Source organism: Lipomyces doorenjongii (genome assembly GCF_038497915.1).
Source record: "Lipomyces doorenjongii strain NRRL Y-27504 unplaced genomic scaffold V1508scaffold_1, whole genome shotgun sequence".
Classification (NCBI taxonomy): domain Eukaryota; kingdom Fungi; phylum Ascomycota; class Lipomycetes; order Lipomycetales; family Lipomycetaceae; genus Lipomyces; species Lipomyces doorenjongii.
Genome location: NW_027118068.1, coordinates 680876 through 702796, shown reverse-complemented (window position 1 = coordinate 702796; position 21921 = coordinate 680876). Strand labels below are relative to the sequence as shown.

At 46.0% G+C, this 21921-nt stretch overlaps 12 protein-coding genes across 12 annotated transcripts; 6 read left to right on the top strand and 6 right to left on the bottom strand.

Annotated features, from left to right (window-relative positions):
* Positions 1 to 1528: 1528 nt before the first annotated feature.
* Positions 1529 to 2841, top strand: V1508DRAFT_14404 (Ctr copper transporter family-domain-containing protein). Its single transcript, XM_066936021.1, has 3 exons — positions 1529 to 1887; positions 2135 to 2300; positions 2363 to 2841. Exons 1-3 carry the CDS (start codon positions 1786 to 1788, stop codon positions 2713 to 2715), a joined length of 621 nt encoding a protein of 206 aa, XP_066799198.1. The 5' UTR covers positions 1529 to 1785; the 3' UTR covers positions 2716 to 2841.
* An 812-nt stretch (positions 2842 to 3653) lies between these two features.
* Positions 3654 to 4701, bottom strand: V1508DRAFT_347256 (U3-containing 90S pre-ribosomal complex subunit-domain containing protein; the record flags this gene model as incomplete). The annotated part of the gene is made up of 4 exons (XM_066936687.1): positions 3654 to 3861; positions 3910 to 3993; positions 4055 to 4380; positions 4435 to 4701. The coding sequence occupies 4 exons, from the start codon at positions 4699 to 4701 to the stop codon at positions 3654 to 3656; spliced, it is 885 nt and encodes a 294-aa protein (XP_066799197.1).
* Positions 4702 to 4922: 221 nt separating this feature from the next.
* On the top strand, positions 4923 to 6642 carry V1508DRAFT_408158 (centromere kinetochore component CENP-T-domain-containing protein). Its single transcript, XM_066938976.1, has 3 exons — positions 4923 to 5440; positions 5503 to 6331; positions 6396 to 6642. Exons 1-3 carry the CDS (start codon positions 5221 to 5223, stop codon positions 6604 to 6606), a joined length of 1260 nt encoding a protein of 419 aa, XP_066799196.1. The 5' UTR covers positions 4923 to 5220; the 3' UTR covers positions 6607 to 6642.
* Positions 6643 to 6707: 65 nt separating this feature from the next.
* On the top strand, positions 6708 to 8886 carry V1508DRAFT_14409 (uncharacterized protein). The gene has a single exon (XM_066936022.1). It carries the CDS (start codon positions 6900 to 6902, stop codon positions 8814 to 8816), a length of 1917 nt encoding a protein of 638 aa, XP_066799195.1. The 5' UTR covers positions 6708 to 6899; the 3' UTR covers positions 8817 to 8886.
* Positions 8777 to 10079, bottom strand: V1508DRAFT_408154 (PAC2 family-domain-containing protein). Its single transcript, XM_066938975.1, has 2 exons — positions 9822 to 10079; positions 8777 to 9758 (listed from the first exon to the last, which is right to left on the bottom strand). The coding sequence occupies exon 2, from the start codon at positions 9748 to 9750 to the stop codon at positions 8956 to 8958; it is 795 nt and encodes a 264-aa protein (XP_066799194.1). The 5' UTR covers positions 9751 to 9758; positions 9822 to 10079; the 3' UTR covers positions 8777 to 8955.
* On the top strand, positions 10034 to 13567 carry V1508DRAFT_14411 (uncharacterized protein). The gene is made up of 4 exons (XM_066936023.1): positions 10034 to 10640; positions 10695 to 11430; positions 11483 to 12890; positions 12950 to 13567. The coding sequence occupies exons 1-4, from the start codon at positions 10380 to 10382 to the stop codon at positions 13068 to 13070; spliced, it is 2526 nt and encodes an 841-aa protein (XP_066799193.1). The 5' UTR covers positions 10034 to 10379; the 3' UTR covers positions 13071 to 13567.
* A 799-nt stretch (positions 13568 to 14366) lies between these two features.
* V1508DRAFT_347098 (kinase-like domain-containing protein) lies at positions 14367 to 15539 on the top strand (the record flags this gene model as incomplete). Its single annotated transcript, XM_066936682.1, has 3 exons — positions 14367 to 15077; positions 15134 to 15366; positions 15416 to 15539. 3 exons carry the CDS (start codon positions 14367 to 14369, stop codon positions 15537 to 15539), a joined length of 1068 nt encoding a protein of 355 aa, XP_066799192.1.
* Positions 15540 to 15596: 57 nt separating this feature from the next.
* On the bottom strand, positions 15597 to 16591 carry V1508DRAFT_408150 (uncharacterized protein). Its single transcript, XM_066938974.1, has 5 exons — positions 16470 to 16591; positions 16324 to 16407; positions 16262 to 16267; positions 16082 to 16183; positions 15597 to 16021 (listed from the first exon to the last, which is right to left on the bottom strand). Exons 1-5 carry the CDS (start codon positions 16514 to 16516, stop codon positions 15877 to 15879), a joined length of 384 nt encoding a protein of 127 aa, XP_066799191.1. The 5' UTR covers positions 16517 to 16591; the 3' UTR covers positions 15597 to 15876.
* A 123-nt stretch (positions 16592 to 16714) lies between these two features.
* Positions 16715 to 17938, bottom strand: V1508DRAFT_408149 (scaffold protein Nfu/NifU N terminal-domain-containing protein). The gene has a single exon (XM_066938973.1). It carries the CDS (start codon positions 17838 to 17840, stop codon positions 16923 to 16925), a length of 918 nt encoding a protein of 305 aa, XP_066799190.1. The 5' UTR covers positions 17841 to 17938; the 3' UTR covers positions 16715 to 16922.
* Positions 17939 to 18222: 284 nt separating this feature from the next.
* Positions 18223 to 19433, bottom strand: V1508DRAFT_408147 (telomere stability and silencing-domain-containing protein). Its single transcript, XM_066938972.1, has 2 exons — positions 18822 to 19433; positions 18223 to 18752 (listed from the first exon to the last, which is right to left on the bottom strand). The coding sequence occupies exons 1-2, from the start codon at positions 19238 to 19240 to the stop codon at positions 18311 to 18313; spliced, it is 861 nt and encodes a 286-aa protein (XP_066799189.1). The 5' UTR covers positions 19241 to 19433; the 3' UTR covers positions 18223 to 18310.
* Positions 19434 to 19698: 265 nt separating this feature from the next.
* On the top strand, positions 19699 to 20175 carry V1508DRAFT_429652 (40S ribosomal protein eS10; the record flags this gene model as incomplete). The annotated part of the gene is made up of 3 exons (XM_066941894.1): positions 19699 to 19750; positions 19849 to 19919; positions 19972 to 20175. 3 exons carry the CDS (start codon positions 19699 to 19701, stop codon positions 20173 to 20175), a joined length of 327 nt encoding a protein of 108 aa, XP_066799188.1.
* A 267-nt stretch (positions 20176 to 20442) lies between these two features.
* On the bottom strand, positions 20443 to 21590 carry V1508DRAFT_408145 (uncharacterized protein). The gene has a single exon (XM_066938971.1). The coding sequence runs from the start codon at positions 21438 to 21440 to the stop codon at positions 20685 to 20687; it is 756 nt and encodes a 251-aa protein (XP_066799187.1). The 5' UTR covers positions 21441 to 21590; the 3' UTR covers positions 20443 to 20684.
* Between the last annotated feature and the right edge of the window lie 331 nt (positions 21591 to 21921).

Here is a 21921-nt window from a genome sequence, read left to right as displayed (position 1 = left end):
TATTAATCGATGGCCAGGAAGAATGACTTACGCTGCTGAGGCTTGGGCGGCAACAGCGATCCAGTACTATGTTGACGTTTCCACCTTTTAACTGTAAGTCATTGGAACAGTACTATGTTATGTTCATTTTCCACAGTTTCCATCTGCTGCTGTTAGTTTCAGCAGTAATATAATTCACGTCAATCATAAGTGTCAGCTGAGTTATTGTTCGATGCCAAAGTCAGAGGCGCTGATGGCTAAACTGAAACATGATGTATTGTTCTTTTATCCACGCGTTCTTACAATTAGCACGACTATGACAGAAGATGCGGGGTGAAGAAGTCATAAGATCGAATGTACCCTAATTGATCTATGGATGGATGATAAGCTGATTAGCTGGATGTTATGCATCTGAAGGTGTGAGTTCTGTAGTCAGCCTGGGGACCAGTGGAAGATTAAGCCCATGACAAAAGCTTATCGGAAGCCTGCGATTGCTAGATTAGATGCACCGATATTAATCTGGACATATACTAATTTGCGCCTGACGGTTCATCCTCTAGCATTCCATAACAAATTTGGCCATGAAGTATCCAAAATCACGAATATCTAACCACAGGAGTAATAGTTAAGCTTTGTTAATAGATATCTGTCGCTCTACTCAGCGAAAAATAGCATTAATTATAGTGTTAATTATTTTGTTTGGCGTCTATCAAGTCTGAAGTTGTCACGGGCGAGACAATCGATATCGATAGATTTCACCGATTTTGTTATCACGAGACTGACTCAGCGTTACGATCTGAGAATATGGACATTATCCGCAATTTTAAAGGTTCAGATTATATTAGGAATGCCGTGGAGATCGGTTGGCCATCACATTGATTGCGCTGTGATAGCGACCAGATTGTCGATATCCATCCGGGTAATTATTATCTGATGGGGCTGGTTACAAGTTGGAGACAGCCCGACTACGACCCCTCTCTTCAGATTTCTCACCCGATTAGCCGGTAAGAACTCAAAATTTTTTACAGTGTGCAAAGCAACACCAGATAGAAGCGGCAGAGCAGACCTCAGATAACAAAATTCCAGGGCAGATGAGCGTGGCGTGATGTGGGCTGATCGACCGACCCTGGCCCGCGCTACGTTTAGGGGCTGCCAGGTAAGCCAAGATTAAGAGCACCATACTAAGGGGTCGTGCCGTTCTTGCCCCAATCCATCCCGGAACGCTGGACGTCAGAGGAGGAGCTTTCCAATATCGTGTTCCGGACCGGGTGTATTCTTCCAACGTAAATTGACTTCCATGGCAAGGAGGAGTAGTAAATCGATAAAAGCTGTCAACAGTCCTACGTCCGCGAACTCCGCTCAATTTTTGGCGAAGTTGCTACTCCGTAGTGTTTATGACCCCGCTTGCTCGGGTATAGAGTATGCACACTGCATCTTAGCTCCGCGCAGCTGAACCTGCCAAGGAGCTGACGTATGTAGTCAGTTGCGCACCGGTTCAGGACCTCGATGCAACCTGAAACCGCTGGCCGTCTATTGCCTGTCCAATTCTTTAATCTAGACCTCCGTACATTCAGCACTTAAAGATTCAGTCGTGTCAAGAAGTTCTGTGTAACAGCACCTATAAACAATCAAACCGACACGTCTGCACACCAATCAGGACTGCGATCGTATGCAATATTCAGGCAGAGCCAGCTTCACAATCACATATTTTTGTCCGTCTTGCAATTCGACTCGCTCCTCTGCCAAACGTCGATGAGCTGCGATTTATAATTATCGGCGTACACACGTTTGAATCAGATTGTCAGCATGCCTACTACTTGGACAGTTTCCGACTCATGGTCTTCCACTAGCGAATGGAATGCAGCATCCAATGAAACTGGTCATGGCGGGAGTCTATGTAATATGAACGTGAGTTTCTGTTCGATATTTCAGATAAACGCCAAGTATTCTTGATATTGCGGATGTGGATCGTTGTTGGGTGGTCATATCTATGAGCATCATCGTGTTGTTTTGATTATATGCAAAGTTACGTCACCAGAATGTTTCGCCGACTGAATTATATGCCCTAACCACCTTCCCCGTCCTCATAACAATATCTATCAAATGAATTCGATAAAATTTTATAACATTTTTGCTAACGATAGATATGTAATAGATGCTATTCACATGGGATACCAACAGCATATGCATTGTTTTTCAATGGTGGCGGATATACAACAAGATCACGCTTGCCTTTTCGTTTCTAGGCATCGTCGGGCTCGGCATCGGCTACGAATTTCTACGTGAGATGACGCGCCGGTATGAAGTCTACATCGCGACACGTATGTCCCGAATACCAGCGTTTTTATCGTCCATGGCCATTTTGCTAATTCGTATTGATCAGCCGGCCGACAAGACGAGTTGTTACCTTTGATTGTCAAAAAATACTTGCCCAACAGATCCATTCGTGATCGAGTTGTACTATCGTTCTTCTATGCCATCCAGGTTCTGTATTCATTCTTCCTCATGCTGGTGTTCATGTCCTACAATGGCCTGATGATGTTCGCCGTCGTTATCGGAGCATTTATTGGCTTCTTTTTCTTCGGCAGTCGCACTCGAGTTCCCGCAACGTACGACGACGACCAAATTTTCATCACAGATATCAATAACGAACTCATTAGCCAAAAACCTACCCTTGCTAAAATTATGAGTCGTCCTGTTGGCACCTCTGCAGTCCGTGGTGGAACTTGCCATTGATTTCGGCTAATTCAGGTGTCACATTGGTTTGGACCGTATAAGTTTTCATAGCAATCTACTGCAATATCAGCATTTCCTTGCATTAATGGTCGCTGTCAAAAAGTCTTTTATGCTGTCGTGAGCATCAGGTTACTTGCCACATACATTTTACAATTTCTACATAGTCAGAATTAACTTCCTTGCATAATGGCATTAGGTGTTTTTGGGGTTTCAAAGTTTTACGTTGCGTTGCAATGAGCAGCCGCATGGGTTTTATTCAAAACCTGTTCTGTATGCTGGGTTGTGGGTTTTGGTGCGGTTGTTGTTAATATTGTGTATCATGGTTACTATTGATCTGATAGTGTACGCTATTTCTTGACTCCAAATGTTGCCATGCGAATATGGTAGATGATCTAAAATTGACGACATATTATGATAAGATATTGAGTCATTAACAATTGTCTTGTAGGCGCTAAAGCCGTGTGTACTTGGTAAGTCTAAGCATACATAAGTCGGGCCACGTAACTGCTTCGAAACGTAATTTTTGCGCAAGAAGTCAGCTTGCTGCATGATTATTGTACTCCTACTTTGAAATTCTTCTGTACTATAAGGATTCTGTAGCAGATGAATATTTACAGTAATTGTTGCGAATATTCGGCGGGCCTGGGTAAAACTCAAAACATGTAGCCGCGTGCAGACAACTACACCAATTTTATCCCTACCAACAAGCCCAAAATCTCGAACAATAGATCGCCGACCCGTCCAAACTCAACCTCAAGGCGAAAGATGAGTCACGCCATGCCGTTATTCTTCTGGCATTAAGAGATTCTGACGTACTTTAAAGCAACAGAGTATCAGAAGTAAGAATATTCTCCTATGAAACTTAAATTAATAATATACATCCAGTCACGCGTAAAACACAATACAAACATTTTCTATTTAGAACATGCAATGGAAACTCAAAACAGTGCGACTTTAGCCTTCTCAGAGGCAGTAACCAGTAGCTTCATGACCGCTAAACTCTCCGGTACGTCATCTAGCACACTTCTCGTTTTAGGATCCAAGAATGAGCTGTCGACGATCACTGTCTCGAGGTTGGTCAACTTCAAAGCCCCTCTTTCTAAAATACCTTTCAATCGTTCGGGTGTGGTCAGCACTACGGCAGGACTAACTTGTGTTAGTGAGGACATAAGTAAACCTGAGACCGTGACTTACTTGGAGCTCTGGAGATTTTGGCAGTCCTTACTGATGCTGTTCTTCGCGATTATCTTCATAGACCTGATAGCCTTGGGGATCGCCCTGAAGTTTCCAGCGTCAGCCATTAAGCCACGATACATACAGCTATATAAGCAGCACCTACCTTCGCACGTCACAAGCACGAATCGCAGATATACAAATAACAATTGCAAATGGGGCCCCCTTCTCTTCCGGCGGATTCCCCATATCGCACGGCTTCGTGCATGAATTTAAGAAATTGTCAAAATTTGGAAGCGAACGATCTTTATCCCAAAATGACATATCGCAGACGCGCGATTGTGGAAGCAAATACTGATCGTCAAGCTCGATAGAGGACAACTTGGGATGCCATAGTCGAGCCTTCTTCGCGATGTAGTCGGCGATAACAGCAGGCTCCATTGCCGCGATTGACCTCTTCACTGTGACTTCTGTCTCCATGCGTCGCTTTTTCTAAAATATAAATTAAATAGCTGTAAGGAAATGCGAATAATAATTTATTTATACCTTCAGGGCCATCCTCTCCTTCAAGCGTTGTCGTTTCTCAATTTTCAAAGCCTTCTTCCCATCACTGTTCTCTCTCTTCCCACTGTCCTGAGCGTCCACTATCTTGGTTGTATTTATCGTCCCGTCTTCTTCAGAATCATTGTCAGCAGGTCCTGAAACCGGAACAGCGCCGTCATCGCTTTCGAATCCATATTCCTCATCAAATGTGTAGTCCAAGCCATCGTCAAGATCGTCGGCGCCCCCATGTGGAGCTGTTTTTCTCTTCATACTGTAGAATATTTGCCCTACGATACTTCAAACGGACCTAGCCCAAAAGACTAGAACGATCAGGAACTTTATTGGCCCAAACGTAAGAATCACAACACTGCCGTGTAATTGTAGCATCAATATTTGTAAAAAAAAATCTGAAAGTCCCAACACTGTGGGGTTAGGGAAACAAAGTTTATCGGAATTCCCACGTGCCCATGAATGTTTTGATTAGCCGCTAGCGGCGATGTTGAGGTTGGTTCACCCAACGACAATCAATGTCACGCGCATAGCCTGTTGCGAAGAGTAATTTGATTGTGAATGTGCCACCTGGATGCTTTATAGTGTTATTCAGTTGCTTAAATAATCCGCACGATTAGAATTAGATCTATCAACATACAACAGAATTAGAGGTCCGCGAATCTCTTTCTACCTGGGACCCTAGGAGACGTGGCACAGGAACACATACAGGGGTGCAGATTCACAAGTACGCGTTGGTATTATTGTCAATTAGACTTGGCTTACATCGATTTGGATACAATGGACAGAGATCGATTTCTTGCGGTGTCGACGCCCCGACGGTCTCAGCAGCCAACGTCCTCACAACGGTCCGTGCATCGAACACCGGGTTCGAGAACTCCATTTTCACGCAACAGGCCTGTTAGACATAATATTCTTACGCCAGGACGTGAACGACGGCGGAGTGGGATTTTGCCGGCTCGCAAGACTCCACGCGATGATCTGCGATTGCTGAGTAGATGTACGTCCCGCTTTAGCTTTGGGTTACTTGTACTGGTGGTGTATTGACAACTGTGCGCTTAGTGCTAAAACGAACATCGCCGAGACTGCCGGAGCAGTTTCACCCTAATCGACAGTCGCAGTCGTCTCTAACGTCGCGGTCGTCGATATTATCGGGGCAGTTCCAGGATGACGACAACGATGAGGAGCAGCCACTACAAATAGCTTCGGCAACGTATAACGACGCTGAAAGAGAAGACGAAGAAGATGATGAACAGCAGCTACGGCATCCGCCTCGGGTCTCTCTCGGTGGGGATGAGGAGGGCCAAGAAGATGTGACTACCAATTCGGTGGAATTCCCCCGCAGAATGACCGCAGAGGCGCGATTAAGTCTAGATCGAAGCAGATCGAGTATGGACAATGTGGCCGATGACAACAATGCGGATGACAGTACCCAGTTCGTTATCCGCCCTACGCAGAATGAAGAGATTCCTTTGGAGGATAACCAGTTGAGAGAATACAGCGGATACGAGGACGACCGAGACAATCCGGCTAATGATTACGACGACTACGAGGATAATAGAAACCAAGAGAGTTTGCAAGAAGAGTTCATTCAGCGCACAGAACAACGGAAGAGTGATACCACGACTTCCAGATATGCTACTATATCGGCCAAGCCACCACCATCTAAACGGGCACGAACGGTGAACCTTGAGCCAGCGCTTCCTAAAAAGCTGATTAAAGATCTGGCAAAGAATTTCTCATCGATTCCGCTCTCGGCAGACGCGTGGCATGCGGTGACGGATGCGACAGATCTGTTTTTCAAGCAGGCATCCTCGGACTTGGCGACATATGCACGACATGCGAATAGGAAAACAATTGATGAATCTGATGCGCTAATATTATTAAAAAGGTAGTGTCGATGTGGAATTGACGTTATTGAGAAGCCGTGGTAGAATGCTAACACCGAATCCCAGGCAGAGACAACTTACTCCTAAAGTGACAGTATTTGGTCTTGCTCATAAATACCTACCAAGTGAATTGGTAGCTGAGCTGAGACTACCGAATGTGAACAGTGAGAAGTCAATAAAAGAGCGCGAAAAGATTAAAAGTAAATTGACGACTAAGCAAAAGACGAGGGCTAATAAGAAGGAAAGTAAGATAGCCAAGTCTCACGGTGTACACTAGCATATATGTATAATAAATATGACAGTTTTGTTGTTATAGGTGTTTGGTCATGTTGGTCTGGAAATTAACATGACTACATAGATCTATTGATAATAATTTCAATTAACTCACTTATCCCTGAGTAGAAGATTTCGATTACCATTCTTACTAAAACCCTGACATTTCATAGAGATTGGGAGTTTGCAGTCGCGATGGAGTAGGGTAAGCTTTTTAATCCCCTGATATGATATTTTTCGATCCGTTTTTGCCAATCGAGATAAGTGTCATCATACGCCACTCACGCATGCAGGACTATGAGACTGCAGCTGGCCTTGAGTGTTCTGGCTCGCCAGTCAGTTTTGATATCGCGGGCTAGAATTCGGAGCACTTGCGGCATTCAGAACTCGCTGCAACGAGGGTATGCGGCCCATGGATCTGAGTTAAATTCCGAGCTCTCTGAGCGACCACGGCGTCAGTTGTCGTCTCAACTTAAGACTTGTCCTTCATGTGGCGCACCATTCACTTTAGAGCGTGCAAATCAAGGAGTTGCTGGGTCTTTACCGGAACGATTCGGTGTGTTTCTTGAAGGCACTAAAGTGCAGATTCCCGATGCCGCTGCGAACAACCGACAGAAGGTTGTCAAGGAGACAGATCTCAAATTTAATGACATGGTCAGCAAGCTAAGTCCGGAGGACCAGAAACTTCTTGGCATTAATAGTGAAGCCGTGCCAAAACATGCCTCCGCACATCGGCAGACGGTTCAGGGCGAGGGGGACACTCTCAGCGCTTTCGAGCCGGAAATATTCAGAACTAGCGGTGACATTTTGAACCCACCGAAGGGTGTGGAGCAGAAGGGAATTGAATTCGACGATGATGAGCACACAAGTGAGATAATTTGCCAACGATGTCACAGTTTGTACCACCACAACAAGCCATCGTTGCTTCCTGCATTCGAGCGAATGCGGGTATTCGAGATGTTACCGGCCGACCAAGAAGTCTGCATAGTTCATGTCATTGATGCGTATGATTTGCCAATGTCAGTGCTTCCACTACAGCGACTACTCGAGATGTATCGCCGTTCTACCCAGCGGATTATTTATGTTATTACTCGGTGTGATCTACTTGTGAACAAAGAGGGATTGGTTTTACAGCGTCTTCGGCCGTACTTCCTTGATCTGCTACACAGAATTAAGCAGGTCCATAGATTTAGTCTAATGAATGGGTCAAAGATATCAGATAATCCTGATACGTCGTTGTGGAACATGGGTCTTGGCATTGACGAGCCAAACACAGTTCTCGCGCAATCCAGTGTTGAGGAAACTACGAGATTGCTGGGTCAGAGACTGCAGCAAAGAGATCAAATTCAGCGGGCGGACTTGCATTTGGTTTCTTCACGAGTGGGCTGGTCAATTCGAAAGCTCTTTGAATCTCTACCCAAAGAATCATATTTCGTTGGCTATAGTAATGTTGGAAAGAGTCGCTTAGTCCAAGCCTTGCTCGATCTTGACGGTCAAATCATTCATAAATCGAAACTCTCCACATTCGGCCATCTGAAAGCCTGCAAGAAATCTGGCCCTGGTGCTAGTTATTTACCAGGGATGACAAGATCCATGATGTCGTATGACGTTCAAGCATTTGGAGCTTTGAAGAAGATACACGATCTTCCCGGTATTGAAGATTGCAATGGAAAGATTTGGAATATCGTTAAGACTGAGGCAATCAAGCCACTTGTAAAGGGCCGGTTTTACGATCCAAAGAAGCGCGAATACGTAGTCGTGCATCATGGACAATGCTTGAATGTCGCCGGATTGATTTTGATTGAGGCCCCCGAAGTACAAATCATTGCATGGACTAGCATTGGGCAGCCTGGTCTCGTTAACATGTATGTCAACCGGGATCTCGAGCGAAGCATGGAAGTGTTGAAGTCAACCAATCCAAGCTTGAGATTAAGCGTCAGGCCAGATGTGCCACACGAGTATGAACTAGCGGGCGAATTCAGGATTGACGGCCGCGGAACGGATATTGTTGTTCGTGGTCTTGGATTTGTTGAATTGCGCGTATCCGGTAGAATACCCGAAGGCGGAGCTCTCGTTCGCGTGCATTCACCCAAAGGAGTTAACGTGCTGGCCAGAAAGCCAATTTTTGAGGCGATCAGGGATAAGGCGACTACGCATCGCTCGGAGACGCCAAATTATATCAGCGGGAAGAAGCTGAGGATGGCAAGTGATTAATGGTATTTGATTGCTGGCTATGTCGTCAAATTCTGTATGATAGTGTACATATTATCTAGCTTTGTGCATTTGACTTGCAATTACTTGATTTGGGACATAGATTGCATACATTTCGAACTTGCTTCAGCATTTACAGTAACTAACCGTAAAGACCATGTTCGAGACCTACTCTCTGTTTCTTGCCGTACACGCCTTCCCATGACGGCGGCGGAGTCCACGCTGGTGGGGATGCAATTGCAAGAGCATCCAGCACTAAGTCTGCCATGTAATATGCATCTGCGAAGTTGTCGCCTTCATACGCGTATAGTATGATTGATAAAGCGGGAAGATTATGATTCACGGCCGCCTTGAGGAACGGCAGAGTGATGCCAGAGCCAGGTAACCGTGATGGTAGTGCGTACTCTTCGTATTCTGGCCGCGAGGCTTCATCGACGGATAATTTCGCAATTTTGCGTGACAGATCAAGGATCGTTGGCGTAGATATACCTTGGAATGATCTGTCGTATAGTGAGATCCTGATTACTTTCTGACCGCCTGGATCTGACCGGCGTGATGCGTCAGTGGAAGATAACAAAAGGATTCGGGAGAACTTATTCTGTTGAATGAATGGCAACAGGACTTTCGAGATAAACAAGTTTCGTGAGGCAGGTAAGGTTGGCGATCGTTGGATCAAACAGGTAACTGTGGAGTCATGATACACTTCTAGGGACGATGCAATTCCGCGTTTCGCTAGCCGTGTAGCTGAGTCATTCTCTAGTGGGGCAGGATCCTCTCGTGGGCCAGCAAAAGGATAGAGTAGCCCACCATGATCCAGCAGCGAGTAAAACGGAATCCGGAATGAATGGACCAGTAAATCAACGGCCAGCTGTGGCACGTTTGCCGAAGATACAGCGGGAAGAATTAATATTGTGTCTTTATTTGGAAGCTCCATCATTAGTGCGTCTGAGATATCATTAGACAGTATCCTTGATAAGGTAAGGTGAAGCTCAACGTGAAAGAACTTACCTACCTGCTGTGATCTTAGATCGGCGCAATGCAATGCGATACCGCAGGTAGAAGATCAAAAATTACGAAATAAAAACAGCGTGTACAAATACAGATTTCAAGCCATCCAATTATGTCGTGTTTGGTGGAAATTCGGTCATTCAAAGTTGCTACTACGGTTGCTGACTGTTAGGCATGACGTTAGCGCATGAACATCCATTCCAAACGCTCGGGGTTGAGCGGATAGCTCCCATATCTTAGTGCACGCCCCAATCTCTTTTGTCCACACCTTCTACCCAGCAACTTCGTCACATTAACATGACGTGACTACAAACGACAGATTGGCAACTATCCTGCGAACAACTACTATAACATAAAACGGTATCGAATTGTAGGCAGGGTACTGAATTGCCGACATTGGGCCGATTCGGTGGCAGAGGCAAGATCGCAGCGGACCACATCCGCCGTGAGATTCAGACACTCATTCACTTTCGCGTGCTGTGTGCTACTAAGGGAAGAAGTTTGCACCAGCAAGCTGAAATCAAAATATTGGTTAGAATATAGAAAATTTATTCGAGCATGCCGGTTCTTTCCCCTTCGGTGTCTTCCTCGTCGTCATCGAGACAAAATAACAGGCACAACCGAACACATTCTTTTCCAGCTGCGATATCACAAGTGATCTCGCGACAGTTACACAACAGTACTTCATCTAAGAAGTCCTCTAAACATGCAGACCATTCTAATGAGGATGCTGGAGTGGATTCGTCGGCAGCCGCAACAGAACAGCAAGGAAGCTTGACTGAGCAGAAATCAGCTCCAAAGGATCTGTCGATCGCGTTGGTATGGAAAATCATGGCATGACTATAGAGTTTAATAGCTGATACAATGATCTAGACAACAGGATTATGCATGTGCTGTCTTTCGTCATTGCGGTACCCTGTCTCAATTCCATGCTTCCGCTGCACTGTTTGTCAGACCACAAATGACGTTACAGCTCTTCCCTCGAAACCCGGTCCTACAATCGCTTCAGAATACTTAGACGACCTGGTTGGTACAGAGTACGTAACTGAAGACGCCTACAAAGATGTCGAAGACCGCATCATGGCAGTGTTTCAATCCTTTGATGGTCTCAGCAACTCTTTCAGCAACGGAAAGAAACTCACGTACTCCGAAACTAGCTTGGATTTTGGCCAAATTAGCAAGTTTTACAAATTCGTCTTATGCTCGTCGCAGCAACTTATGAGACTCGTACTCAAGTCGTCTGAAATCCTACTGAAACGTCCGGGCCGTATACTTGCGTCTCCCAGCGATCTGAAGTTTCTCCTCATTATCCTGGAAAATCCAGTGCTCTACTCGGCTCGAAGTTCTTCAAGTTCTGGGCATCATTCGACTATTCTGAAGCGATTATTCGGTCTTATTAGCAGTCTCAACGTCAATTGCCATCACTATCTCGTGAATTGGTTTGCTCGGTTGCCGACGGAAAGCTTTCGGGCTAAGGTGGAGTTAATAAATTCATTCACTACGCATCGACTTGCAAAGTGCTGCTCTTCTAGAAGTGGTGGGGCTAAAATCGAGACCTATGGAGCTGATTGGAGAATTCGCGCAGCAGCCCGCACCTTGTCACTATTTTGTAAGCTCGTGCATCTGTTAATATATTGAATAGTGATTAACCAGTATAATAGTTGCGGCGAACATCCAAGTATTGAAGGTCCCGACGTCCAGTTTTTACAACACTCTTGTGGATTATATTGACATTACCCATGATTTCGATATATGGGAAAAACAAGGTATCTCAAGCGTTGTTGGTCCACTCTCGCGGACGCCGAATTTCTCGGGCGCGTCGCACACCACCTCCAGCAATCCACTGACGTCGCAAGGTTTGCACAATCCGGCGAAGACTACAGCCCCACCAAGCTCTACGACGTCGTCGCCCTCACATGATAATTCGTCTAATTCAGCAGTGACTCCGAGTAACTTCACTACTTTCACCTTCTGCCAATATCCTTTCTACTTGTCTATGGGATCCAAGATCACAATTCTTGAATATGACGCCCGACGGCAGATGGAAATCAAAGCGCGAGAGGCGTTTTTCTCAACGCTAAATTACAAGAGAATCGTTCAGCCACATCTCGTTCTGAAGGTCCGTAGGAATTGCATTATCGAGGACTCATTGCGCCAAATTTCTAGCAACGAAATGGAATTGAAGAAAGGTCTCAAAATTGAATTTATTGGGGAGGATGGTGTCGACGCTGGTGGTTTACGGAAGGAATGGTTTTTGCTTCTCGTTCGAGATATGTTTGATCCTTTGAATGGAATGTTTGTCTACGACGAAGAGTCGAACTATTGTTGGTTCAATCACTCTACGTTCGAGACGTCGGATCAGTATTTCTTGGTCGGAGTAGTTTTGGGCTTGGCGATCTATAACTCTACGATTCTAGATATCCATCTACCGCCTGCGCTTTTCAAGAAATTGCTGGGATGCCAATGCACAATGGAAGATCTCTTGCTGCTGAAACCATCACTTGCGAGAGGTCTACAGCAGCTGCTGGATTACGAAGGCAATGTGGAGGAGACATTTTGCCGAGATTTTGTGGCTGAACACGAAGTATACGGATCGATTGTGCAGGTGCCGCTCATTGCCGGTGGCGAAAACAAGCCTGTAACTAACGCGAATCGAGGGGAATTTGTCAACAAGTATATACAGTTCATTTTTGATATATCGGTCACGCGACAATTCCAGCCGTTTAAGCGAGGATTTTATCACGTTATCGGGGGCAACGCCTTGACCTTATTCAGACCAGAGGAAATCGAACTACTAGTTCGTGGATCAGACGAAGGACTGGATGTTGCTGCACTGCGTGCCGTTGCCGTCTACGATGGCTGGGGCCATAGCAATAACACGAAAATGTCCACCCATGAAATCGAGGAGGCGGAGCCGGTAATTAACTGGTTTTGGGAAAGCTTTGCGAATATGGATACAAGCGATCAGCGACGACTACTGACGTTCGTGACCGGATCTGATCGAATACCCGCAACTGGTATTGCTAATTTGATTTTCAAAATCTCGAAGTTGGGCGAGGATTCAGAAAGGTATCTTATGTTTGAGATTGCAAAGAGTGGATGGCGTGAAAGACTAACTAAATACACAGATTTCCGATCTCGCATACGTGCTTCAACCAGCTTTGCCTCTATCGCTATTCCTCTCGCCAGAAATTGGAAGCCAAGCTGTACAGGGCGATCGTCGAGAGTGAAGGTTTCGGACTACGTTAACCCAATGGAATTGCAGAGGAGTTCCTTTTTAGAGACGTCAAACTTAAATGCATAGTAGTTTTTTTACATTATTTGTTAGCAGTCTTCGGGTTTTAGGCTATGGTCAGGTCTGGTGCATTAGATGTGTATGGCTTGGGTATTTTGAAGTTATTTATTGGGAGGCTGGAATCATGGGTGGCTTGACTTCTAAAATGTCAAGGTAAAGTAAGCAATGGAACGATTACGTGTTATGAGTAAATGCTAGATGATGTTCTTGAATTAGCGACAGAGAACTATTCTGATTTACCCGGTCTGAAACGTCTTCGGTCCGGGCCCCGTAATAGGAAATTGGCACGTCTCGAAACAACTCGCAGTTCCAAGGAGTAATTCTCCTACTCGAAATTGTTTAATATAATAAGATTTAAGAAACACACGCTAACGGATGATTACTAGGAAGGGAGTGATCCAGGCGTGAGCTCGGTGATCAGGTCGTCGCCCACAGCCCTTACCCCGGATTTTTGCGGCCTTTCGCAGAGGTCTGTGGTCGGACCACCACGGACCAACGATTTCCAGCAACTAGTCGTCAGCTTCCTCGGTAACAGCTGCCGTACTTATTTGCATATTTCCTCTCAACATATTCGGGCATCATCAGGGCTCTGGAGTATTGGTCTGTATGCAACGGTCGGATCGCGGAATTTGTGATTACGGTAGATCAAGTGGCATGCGCGTTGACTTGCGTTATATAGCTGGAACTGCGCTGTAACGGGAATCTGAATCTCCTAGACCCTGATTAAGGAGACGAATAACGGGAACGAGCAAGGTAAATAGCGTTCGGCTGCAGGAGACCTGAATTCTGTGGTGTGCTGATTGTGCGGTAGTTTTAGACAAACTGCGTACGGTACATACGCGGACGACAGACCAATTGCTACAGTTGGTCTTGCAATATTCCCAAGCAATTTGAGTACGAGCGTACGATATAATTTCAGTCGCATAGTAGAGCATTACACCTATTGGACATACGATGTGCGATTACATTCTGCTGCTATAGTTGTTAGTTGAATCGAATCTCAGTGCTATAATGTAGCCTTATGTATTGATTGGGTATTAGTTTCTTGGATATCAGCTCACACGATGTCAATACCACCATTACTACGGAATCCTGGCAATAGCCTGGGCCCTTCACCTCGACTGAAGATGCTATCAATATCCATTCCAAATTCGCCCGGCCTCGCTCCCTCAACATCGACGGATGATAACGGCTATCTGCAGCCAATCGCAACCACGACTGCGTCATCATTCACATCAGCTTCCCCCTCCATGAAAGATACATCCGACGAGAAAGTGTCCGTTTATGGATCAATTGTCCCTTCGCATTACAATTTGCGGCTTACGGATACCGACGGTCATAGAGATGTTGATTCCCGGTCCTCTGCTGTCCATTGCACCGATCTGTCTTTGACCTACCAAGATGTTCACGATCTGGACGAAGAGGGATGGGACAAAGCAGCGAGGAATGGTGAAATAATTGAAATAGCAAAATTGGGTGAAGGAGCAAGCGGGAGTGTGACCAAGTGCCGATTGGCACACGGCACCACCGTCTTCGCGCTGAAGACGATCCCGGCAAATCCAAACCCCGAAATTCAGAAGCAGCTATTAAGAGAATTACTGTATAACAGATCCTGTAGTTCACCACACATTGTCAAATATTTCGGACGATTCGTAAATAATCATAATGCGAGCATATCGATTGTGATGGAATACTGTGCAGGTGGGTCGTTGGATGCAATATATCACCACGTATCTGCTCGCGGGGGTCGGATAGGTGAACGCGTGCTTGGGAAAATTGCGGAGGGCGTTTTAAGTGGACTCTCGTATCTTCACGAGAGACGCATTATACATAGAGACATCAAGCCACAGAATATACTTCTGGATAAGAACGGCCAAGTCAAATTGTGCGACTTCGGCGTGTCAGGCGAGGTCGTTAATTCACTCGCGACGACGTTCACGGGAACTTCATATTATATGGCTGTATGTCTTTTTGTCTATGTTGTGCATTGGACAGCCTTCTAACCGTTTGAATGCAGCCGGAGAGAATCCAAGGGCAGCCTTACACAGTTACGTCAGATGTTTGGTCACTCGGACTGACTTTAATGGAGGTCGCGCAGCACAGGTTTCCGTTCCCACCTGAGGGCGAACCGCAGTTGATGCCAATCGAGGTGTTGACGTATATTGTGAACATGGCCGCTCCTCGCTTACAAGACGAACCTCATAATGATATCACATGGAGCGAGTCGTTCCATCACTTTTTAGCCTGCTGGTGAGTTTTCATTCTGCGTACCGCTCGTGGCAGATCTGACGGATTGTAGTCTCGAAAAAGATACGAAGAGAAGGCCAAGTCCGCGGCAAATGCTGAAGCATCCATGGATAATTGGAATATCAAGCAAGAAAGTGCGCATGGACAAATTCGTACAGGAGTGTTGGGCAAATTAGATGCTACATACTAACAGATCTTGAAGTATTAATTTTTTATTTTTACTAGAGATGGGAGCTATAATCAGTTATTACTATTAATGTTGTCATTATGAATATTGTTATTGATCGAATGATTTTGATGTGACTCGATACTTTGGTTTGGAGGTTTCGTAAGTTCTCTGCCTGCGACTACTGAAGTCATGATTTGGCATTCCAGTCCGCGCAGTGCCATTTCCTAGATATTAATCTATTGAGAGGTATCCAAACCCAGCATAAACAAATACCAAGTAAATTCCAACTAATAGGTACCATAATACAAGAAAATAGTCACTCAAAATCTCCGCCTTCACCCCGTCTATGCGGTAGTCGCCCGAGGCGCCATCGACAATCTCGTCGTGACTGCACCGGAGCCGGAGGTGCCACTGGAAATGGCGCCGACGATTGATTGTGCAGGGACAAAGATGTCCATATAGCAGACAATGACACCAACAAAACTCATACTATTTAGAAATATTATTAGGAATTAGTTATTAGGAATGACATGCATTGGTGCGACGTACAGGACCTTGAGCCATCCTGGCTGTGCCGACTCGTTACTAGAGGCTTCGGATTCGCTGAGCCATGATTGTACTGTCATAAGCAAGGCCGACCAGGCAATTAATCTTAATTGAGTGTGTTAGCATCCAAAACGGAGCGAAGCAATACGCCCAAATTCTGCGAATCCGAAGTCAAATACTTACTTATTTCTATGTTGACGAGTTAGTTTGAGGTACTAATATGACATCCAATTGCCTGCACTTACCGTAGAAACATGGCAACCATGGGTAAGGTCGTGGCCATCATTGACGAGACATCGTCCCGGGATTTCAGCTCCATGGGAACATATCTAAAATATACAGATTTGTGTTAAATTGGAGTGGCCAAAGGGTCAAAACCGTGGTCGCGTACCGGACACAGAGATTGCCTCTTTTCAAATTCGTTGAAGTTGACGACATCTTGAACAAATGAAATTGTTGATGGCTTAAAATTCAAAATAAATGTTGGATATGTGGTAATCTTGCGTTACGCCCTGCGCGCCTCACAGATGGAAAAGCGTTCCACTGGTGACTCGGCGCCTGTAGGCACAGCAAAAAAATCATTGCTTCCCACGATCCGGTTTTCAATCAAAATAAATATACGTTGATCTCATATCATATGTTCGAAATAAATATTTATTATCTATGCTCCTATGTAACACAACTTATGTCCATTTCCGTAAACAAATCCATAGTGTCGCTTTACCCAAGTATTCAAAATGTACATCACAGCCAAAGAACAATTGTTTAATTGTTTCAAAGACTGCTAAGGCATAAAATCATCTCAATTGACCTTCAAACGAATGTGGCTGTAGCGCAATAAAATTTACAACCGCGGAGAGTCATCGTATCCCTTACCACCTGAAGGGGGAACATCACCCTTCTCTTTCTTCAGCTTCTGTTCGAACTTCTCAAACTCCCGCAGAGAAATCTCCTCCTCGGGATCAAGTACCTGCTCGATACCATTGACGCCGTCAACATAATGCATCAGCATGGCCTCGATACCGTTCTTCAACGTTACACTCGAACTATCGCATGTTCGGCAGGCCCCGCGGAGTTTTAGTTGCACAACACCGTTATCGGTCAGGCCCTTGTACTCGACATCGCCACCATCTTCTTGGATGGCAGGACGGATGCGGGTGTCGATGAGCTCCTTGATCATGCTAACCATCTCTGAGTCTCCCTCCTTGGGCATGGTATCCTCATTCATCGTCGTCTCCTCTAACATAATCTTAGCTCCCGAGCTTAGAAACTCGGTCAAAAGCGAGAACACCTCGGGTTTGAGCACAGCCCACGAGACGAAAGGATCCTTCTCGATAGTAATAAAGTCCGGACCAAACATAACCGATCGCACACCATCAACGGCAAACAATTTGCGCGCAAGCGGTGATGAGTGCGCCTCACGGCCGTTGACAAATTCAACGGTGCGCGATCCTAGTGGTAAGATGTTGGTCGAGGGAATGAATTTCAAGGCGTCCTGGTTTGGCGTGTTCGCAGTCTGGATGAACATCGTCCGCCGCTGAACGCCATTACCGCCCATGAAGGTGTTGCTGCGCTTAGATGCGTTTGATAACAAACCGTTTTGGGTATTGTAGCTGTAAATTGTACTTGTACTCGCGTTGCGTCGAAAGATGGCGGTCGCGGAAGCGCTGGCGAGTTGTGATGACAAATGCCGTCTGGATCCGGCGCAGAGGACCTGGGCGGTGTCGCGCGTAATTGCTTTAGCTGTACAAGACATCATCATCGTCGTTAGATACTATAAATACTAAAGAACTGACAAATCTCGGAATTCGCGATGGGCAATGGGCAATGGATGTGCGATATGCGCGAGTTATATTCGCGGATTAGTGAAGCCAAAAGAAATTCGGAACAGAGGATGGCGCGATGAAGTCATATAGTAATCATAGTGACGCATGTACTCCCAAGCCGGGTAATCTCACCTCACAGAAAGCGCGATCTTCATTTCTTTAGGAAGCCGCGCGATACCCTCCTGTAGTGGATTACGGACGAAAGCGCGCTTATTTTTATTATGGGGACTCAGTCGTGGAGCTAATCGCTGATAACGGGTACACTTACACACTAGGTGACGGATTCGACCCTGCGCGATCTACGTGGAACTAAACGTTAGCAGTGGCCTGAAGGTGATGTATTGTTGATTATCCTGAGCGACTAAAGTAAACACTGAACGCCTTATCCGTAACCTTCATGCGCCATTCACTTGGATCCGTTGTTATCATCTTCCGAGTCACTGGCACCGCTATCGATATCCTCATCAAAGAATGACGCAATTTTCGGCTTTCGCGTAGACGAGGCACTCGAACTGCCACCACTATCCACACTCCCGACGACAAACTTCGGAATACCCCTTTCCCCTTCTCCTTCGTCATCCCCTTCATCATCTCCTTCGTCATCGTCGTCGTTCTCCTCATCATCCCCCTGCGAATCAACAAACCGCTGCCCACCATACTTCACACTCTCCTCCACGATCCGCTTCAGATCCTCAATCATCTCCTCGCTCTCCTCCAAAAATTCTACATCATTAAACCGCGCTTTGGAAGCCGGATCCTCCATGTCTATTATCGCCTTCAACCGCTCCCGTTTCTGACGTGACGCTTCCTTGATGCGCTGTGGCGCCGTTTCTAAATATATCGCTAGACTACAAGTATATTAGCATGCCCTTTCACAAGCCCAAAGTGCAAATTGGGAAAAGGGAGAAAAGTCGTACTCTTTTGCTTGTCGGATACTGCGCATACGGCGCCCGTCAAGATTGCGATAGTTATCTTTACTTTCCTCATCGTTCTTCGCACCGCGTTTGCGACGTGCGGACATACGTCCGCCTTGTGCGCGGAGTTGTGAGCCGAACCCACCTTTTCCGCCACGAAGCCGAGGTGTTATCTGAAGAGAGAAGAAGCTCGAGGTGGCCGAGTGGACCAGCGTTGAAATGGGGAGGGATGTGTCTGATGGAAGGAGACGGCCAGATTTTTGTGTGAAATAAACTGTCTGTGCCACCGCATCGGGAAGGAGTTCCGTAATTAATGAGAGAAGGCTCGATATTTGGGTTGATGAGGGGACGGACTGAAGAGCTAGAGGTCTTATACCTGAGAAAGTTGAGATGAACACGTCGACTGGTGATGCTGACTCCATGATTGATTGATTCGATTGATCTTCTTTGCCTTGAATCGTTAATTAGCAATGAATCCTCTACTGCGCTACTGCCACGTGGCTCCTAGTGTCTCTATGACATTAGACCATGCCAAAGGATATTCTGTCGAAGAGTACGCCAGTTTTAGAAGTGAATTTGTCTATCCGCCCTTAAATGACTTTGAGAAGACAAGATGACAAACATTGGCTTAATGCATTTATGCCATTTCCACCTCAACGTTATAAGTAAAGTGGGTTAGGTCTAAGAGCTGCCATGCCCTATATTCTCAGGAAGGGTTCTTGTCAAATAACAGTCACGCTACAATTTCCGCGAAATTGTGAGAAGCGCCTGAACCAAGCCAACGCTGGCACAGCAGACGTCGAAATAGCGCGATCGCTTTGGTTAAGTCCACATTTGATATCAACAACCGGCATTTTCTATTGTCGTATATTCCGCCAATATGCTGATTCCTAAGGCTGACCGTCAGAAGATCCACACTTATTTGTTCAAGGGTATGTTATTTTCGATGAAGAGCTGGATATGACGGACACATTGTGTGTTCGAGGATGAGATATTTTATTGAATCAATGGCATGCTGATGCTATTGCAGAGGGTGTTGTTGTTGCGAAGAAGGACTACAACCAGCCCAAGCATGAGGAAATAGACACCAAGAACCTATACGTAAGTCGACTTGGTGTATCTGCATTGACTAGAAAAGACTAACGCTACCAAGGTTATCAAAGCGCTCCAGTCGCTTGACTCCCGAGGATACGTCAAGACCCGTTTCTCGTGGCAGTACTACTACTACTCGCTTACAGACGAGGGCATCGAATACCTTAGAGAATGGCTGCACTTGCCTGCTGAGATCGTTCCCGCTACACATAAGAAGCAGCTTCGTCCTACTCCTGCTGCTGGTGGCCGACCACCAAGACGTTAAAGCTTTGTCGACAAAAGGATTTAGAAAATGGTGTACGGGATTTATAATGAAAAAAAATTGTCAATAATGGGAAAAATTCCTTGAAACTTGTAGGAAAAATGTTCGGCGCACTTCTGCTATACGTGGTTGGTTGTATAGTATAATGCAAGACAATATATGTATATTCGTTTTCGACATATCGAGTCCAGTTGTTTGTTGGTCCATTCTTAGTTGCGAGCATTAGTTAGTTTGGGTTTGACACTGAAAGACGATACCTGGGGATGGACTAACAAAGCGGTAATATTTATTTAGGGACATTGGATACATCCGGCAGGACAATATCCAGCATCTGAGTCCAAGAAATAAGACTCAAAATGTATGCAATATCTGTATGCATGCACGCGTGGCTTCCAATTACATATCTTATAGCATGTCCTGATTCCGAATCCAACCAAGGTGACTCCAAATAACACCTGGCAAACTAAACTCGAACAATTCATAACTTCTTTACTATCATAATCTAGTATTCACTAATCTTCTTCGATAATAGGGTCATGGAACGTGAAAGTCGGTGACACTCCTCCTGCTGATCCTTCGGAGTATTCTCGCCTGTGGGATGTGAACGGATTCAGGCTTCTAAACTGGACTCTCTCGACGTTATCGTTACTCTCTGCATTAATGTCGAGCGGAGGCGGTAGTCGCGTGAAGGAGGAAGGAGAGGAAGGTGGCAAGTCGTGATCGTTGCAGCCTACTATCCGACAGAATTCGATCCACATTCTGCTTGAGCATTCACCGCTAGAGCAGAGAACACGCTTGATGGACATTAAAAATGCGATGTCGTCGAACTTTTCTCTTGGCGACCGTAAGAGCGGCAGGAGTTGCTTTTCATAGACGTCTTCACCGACCGAACGCTTGAGCAGAGTGAAGAATGACTGGTTGTAATTCATGAGTGAATCCATCTCGGACGGCCGGTCCACGAAGGGCAGCAAGATCTGTGGCGGGACTTGCTGAAGCTGGACGCTCGATTGCCGCCGATGACCAGAACGATTGGGAGTCTCGGAGCCCGGAATGGACAACGGACTCAAGCTGGCGGGCGACAGGGTCTGGTTCAGTGATTCATTGGACTCGACAGACTGCGTCGAGTCTGCGGACGGCCGCTTGACAGGAGAGTATGTGAATTGTAATGACGGATTCGGTCTGGCAGGCGAATCGGCGGTGTGGGTGCCATTCAGTTTGGCTGGAGGCTGAAATACGTCTAACGACGAGAACTTGAACGGCGTGGACATTGTATGATTGTGTATGTATATGAGTTTTTGGACCTATCGAACGAAAAGTGTACGGGTGCAGTAGTCACGAGTGTATGTGACAAAAATGCGCAGACCTGTGATATCTGAGGAGCAGAAACCATGGAGTAGAATGAAGAAGGTCAGTCAACAATTAATCAACAACTGGGTCGATCGCTGCTGGGTTCGATTCGATGACGACGACGTCACTGCGACTGTACGAGCCCTAACCCATTAGTCACTTGGGGGGCTATGCAGGGTTAGGGTGAAGTGAAGTGCGGGGACAAATTAGGTGACAATCCGCCGCACACTAATGCGCTCAGACCGGCTGGCGTCCTGCTGCGGCTCATTCCCATAACTTCGCGGTCCGCGCCTCCGTAACCAACGCTCAAATTTAGCTTCAAACCATACTGACGATCAGCTCGCGTGGGCTCGCGTAATGCGCCCAACGTGTTCATGCATGCAGAACTGACCGCCTTTGACA

Excerpts from the sequence above, each read along its gene's own strand:
- V1508DRAFT_14404 (XM_066936021.1), top strand. The coding sequence starts at position 1,786 with ATGCCTACTACTTGGACAGTTTCCGACTCATGGTCTTCCACTAGCGAA. Across the intron at positions 1,888-2,134 it reads GGAGTCTATGTAATATGAAC|ATGCTATTCACATGGGATAC; the intron begins GTGAGTTTCTGT and ends GATATGTAATAG. Across the intron at positions 2,301-2,362 it reads TGAAGTCTACATCGCGACAC|CCGGCCGACAAGACGAGTTG; the intron begins GTATGTCCCGAA and ends CGTATTGATCAG.
- V1508DRAFT_408158 (XM_066938976.1), top strand. The coding sequence starts at position 5,221 with ATGGACAGAGATCGATTTCTTGCGGTGTCGACGCCCCGACGGTCTCAG. Across the intron at positions 5,441-5,502 it reads TCTGCGATTGCTGAGTAGAT|TGCTAAAACGAACATCGCCG; the intron begins GTACGTCCCGCT and ends CTGTGCGCTTAG. Across the intron at positions 6,332-6,395 it reads GCGCTAATATTATTAAAAAG|GCAGAGACAACTTACTCCTA; the intron begins GTAGTGTCGATG and ends ACCGAATCCCAG.
- V1508DRAFT_14409 (XM_066936022.1), top strand. The coding sequence starts at position 6,900 with ATGAGACTGCAGCTGGCCTTGAGTGTTCTGGCTCGCCAGTCAGTTTTG.
- V1508DRAFT_408154 (XM_066938975.1), bottom strand. The coding sequence starts at position 9,750 with ATGATGGAGCTTCCAAATAAAGACACAATATTAATTCTTCCCGCTGTA.
- V1508DRAFT_14411 (XM_066936023.1), top strand. The coding sequence starts at position 10,380 with ATGCCGGTTCTTTCCCCTTCGGTGTCTTCCTCGTCGTCATCGAGACAA. Across the intron at positions 10,641-10,694 it reads AGGATCTGTCGATCGCGTTG|ACAACAGGATTATGCATGTG; the intron begins GTATGGAAAATC and ends ACAATGATCTAG. Across the intron at positions 12,891-12,949 it reads TTGGGCGAGGATTCAGAAAG|ATTTCCGATCTCGCATACGT; the intron begins GTATCTTATGTT and ends CTAAATACACAG.
- V1508DRAFT_408150 (XM_066938974.1), bottom strand. The coding sequence starts at position 16,516 with ATGTCGTCAACTTCAACGAATTTGAAAAGAGGCAATCTCTGTGTCCG. Across the intron at positions 16,408-16,469 it reads AGAGGCAATCTCTGTGTCCG|ATATGTTCCCATGGAGCTGA; the intron begins GTACGCGACCAC and ends TGTATATTTTAG. Across the intron at positions 16,022-16,081 it reads CCAGGATGGCTCAAGGTCCT|TATGAGTTTTGTTGGTGTCA; the intron begins GTACGTCGCACC and ends ATTTCTAAATAG.
- V1508DRAFT_408149 (XM_066938973.1), bottom strand. The coding sequence starts at position 17,840 with ATGATGATGTCTTGTACAGCTAAAGCAATTACGCGCGACACCGCCCAG.
- V1508DRAFT_408147 (XM_066938972.1), bottom strand. The coding sequence starts at position 19,240 with ATGGAGTCAGCATCACCAGTCGACGTGTTCATCTCAACTTTCTCAGGT. Across the intron at positions 18,753-18,821 it reads AGTATCCGACAAGCAAAAGA|TCTAGCGATATATTTAGAAA; the intron begins GTACGACTTTTC and ends ATATACTTGTAG.
- V1508DRAFT_408145 (XM_066938971.1), bottom strand. The coding sequence starts at position 21,440 with ATGTCCACGCCGTTCAAGTTCTCGTCGTTAGACGTATTTCAGCCTCCA.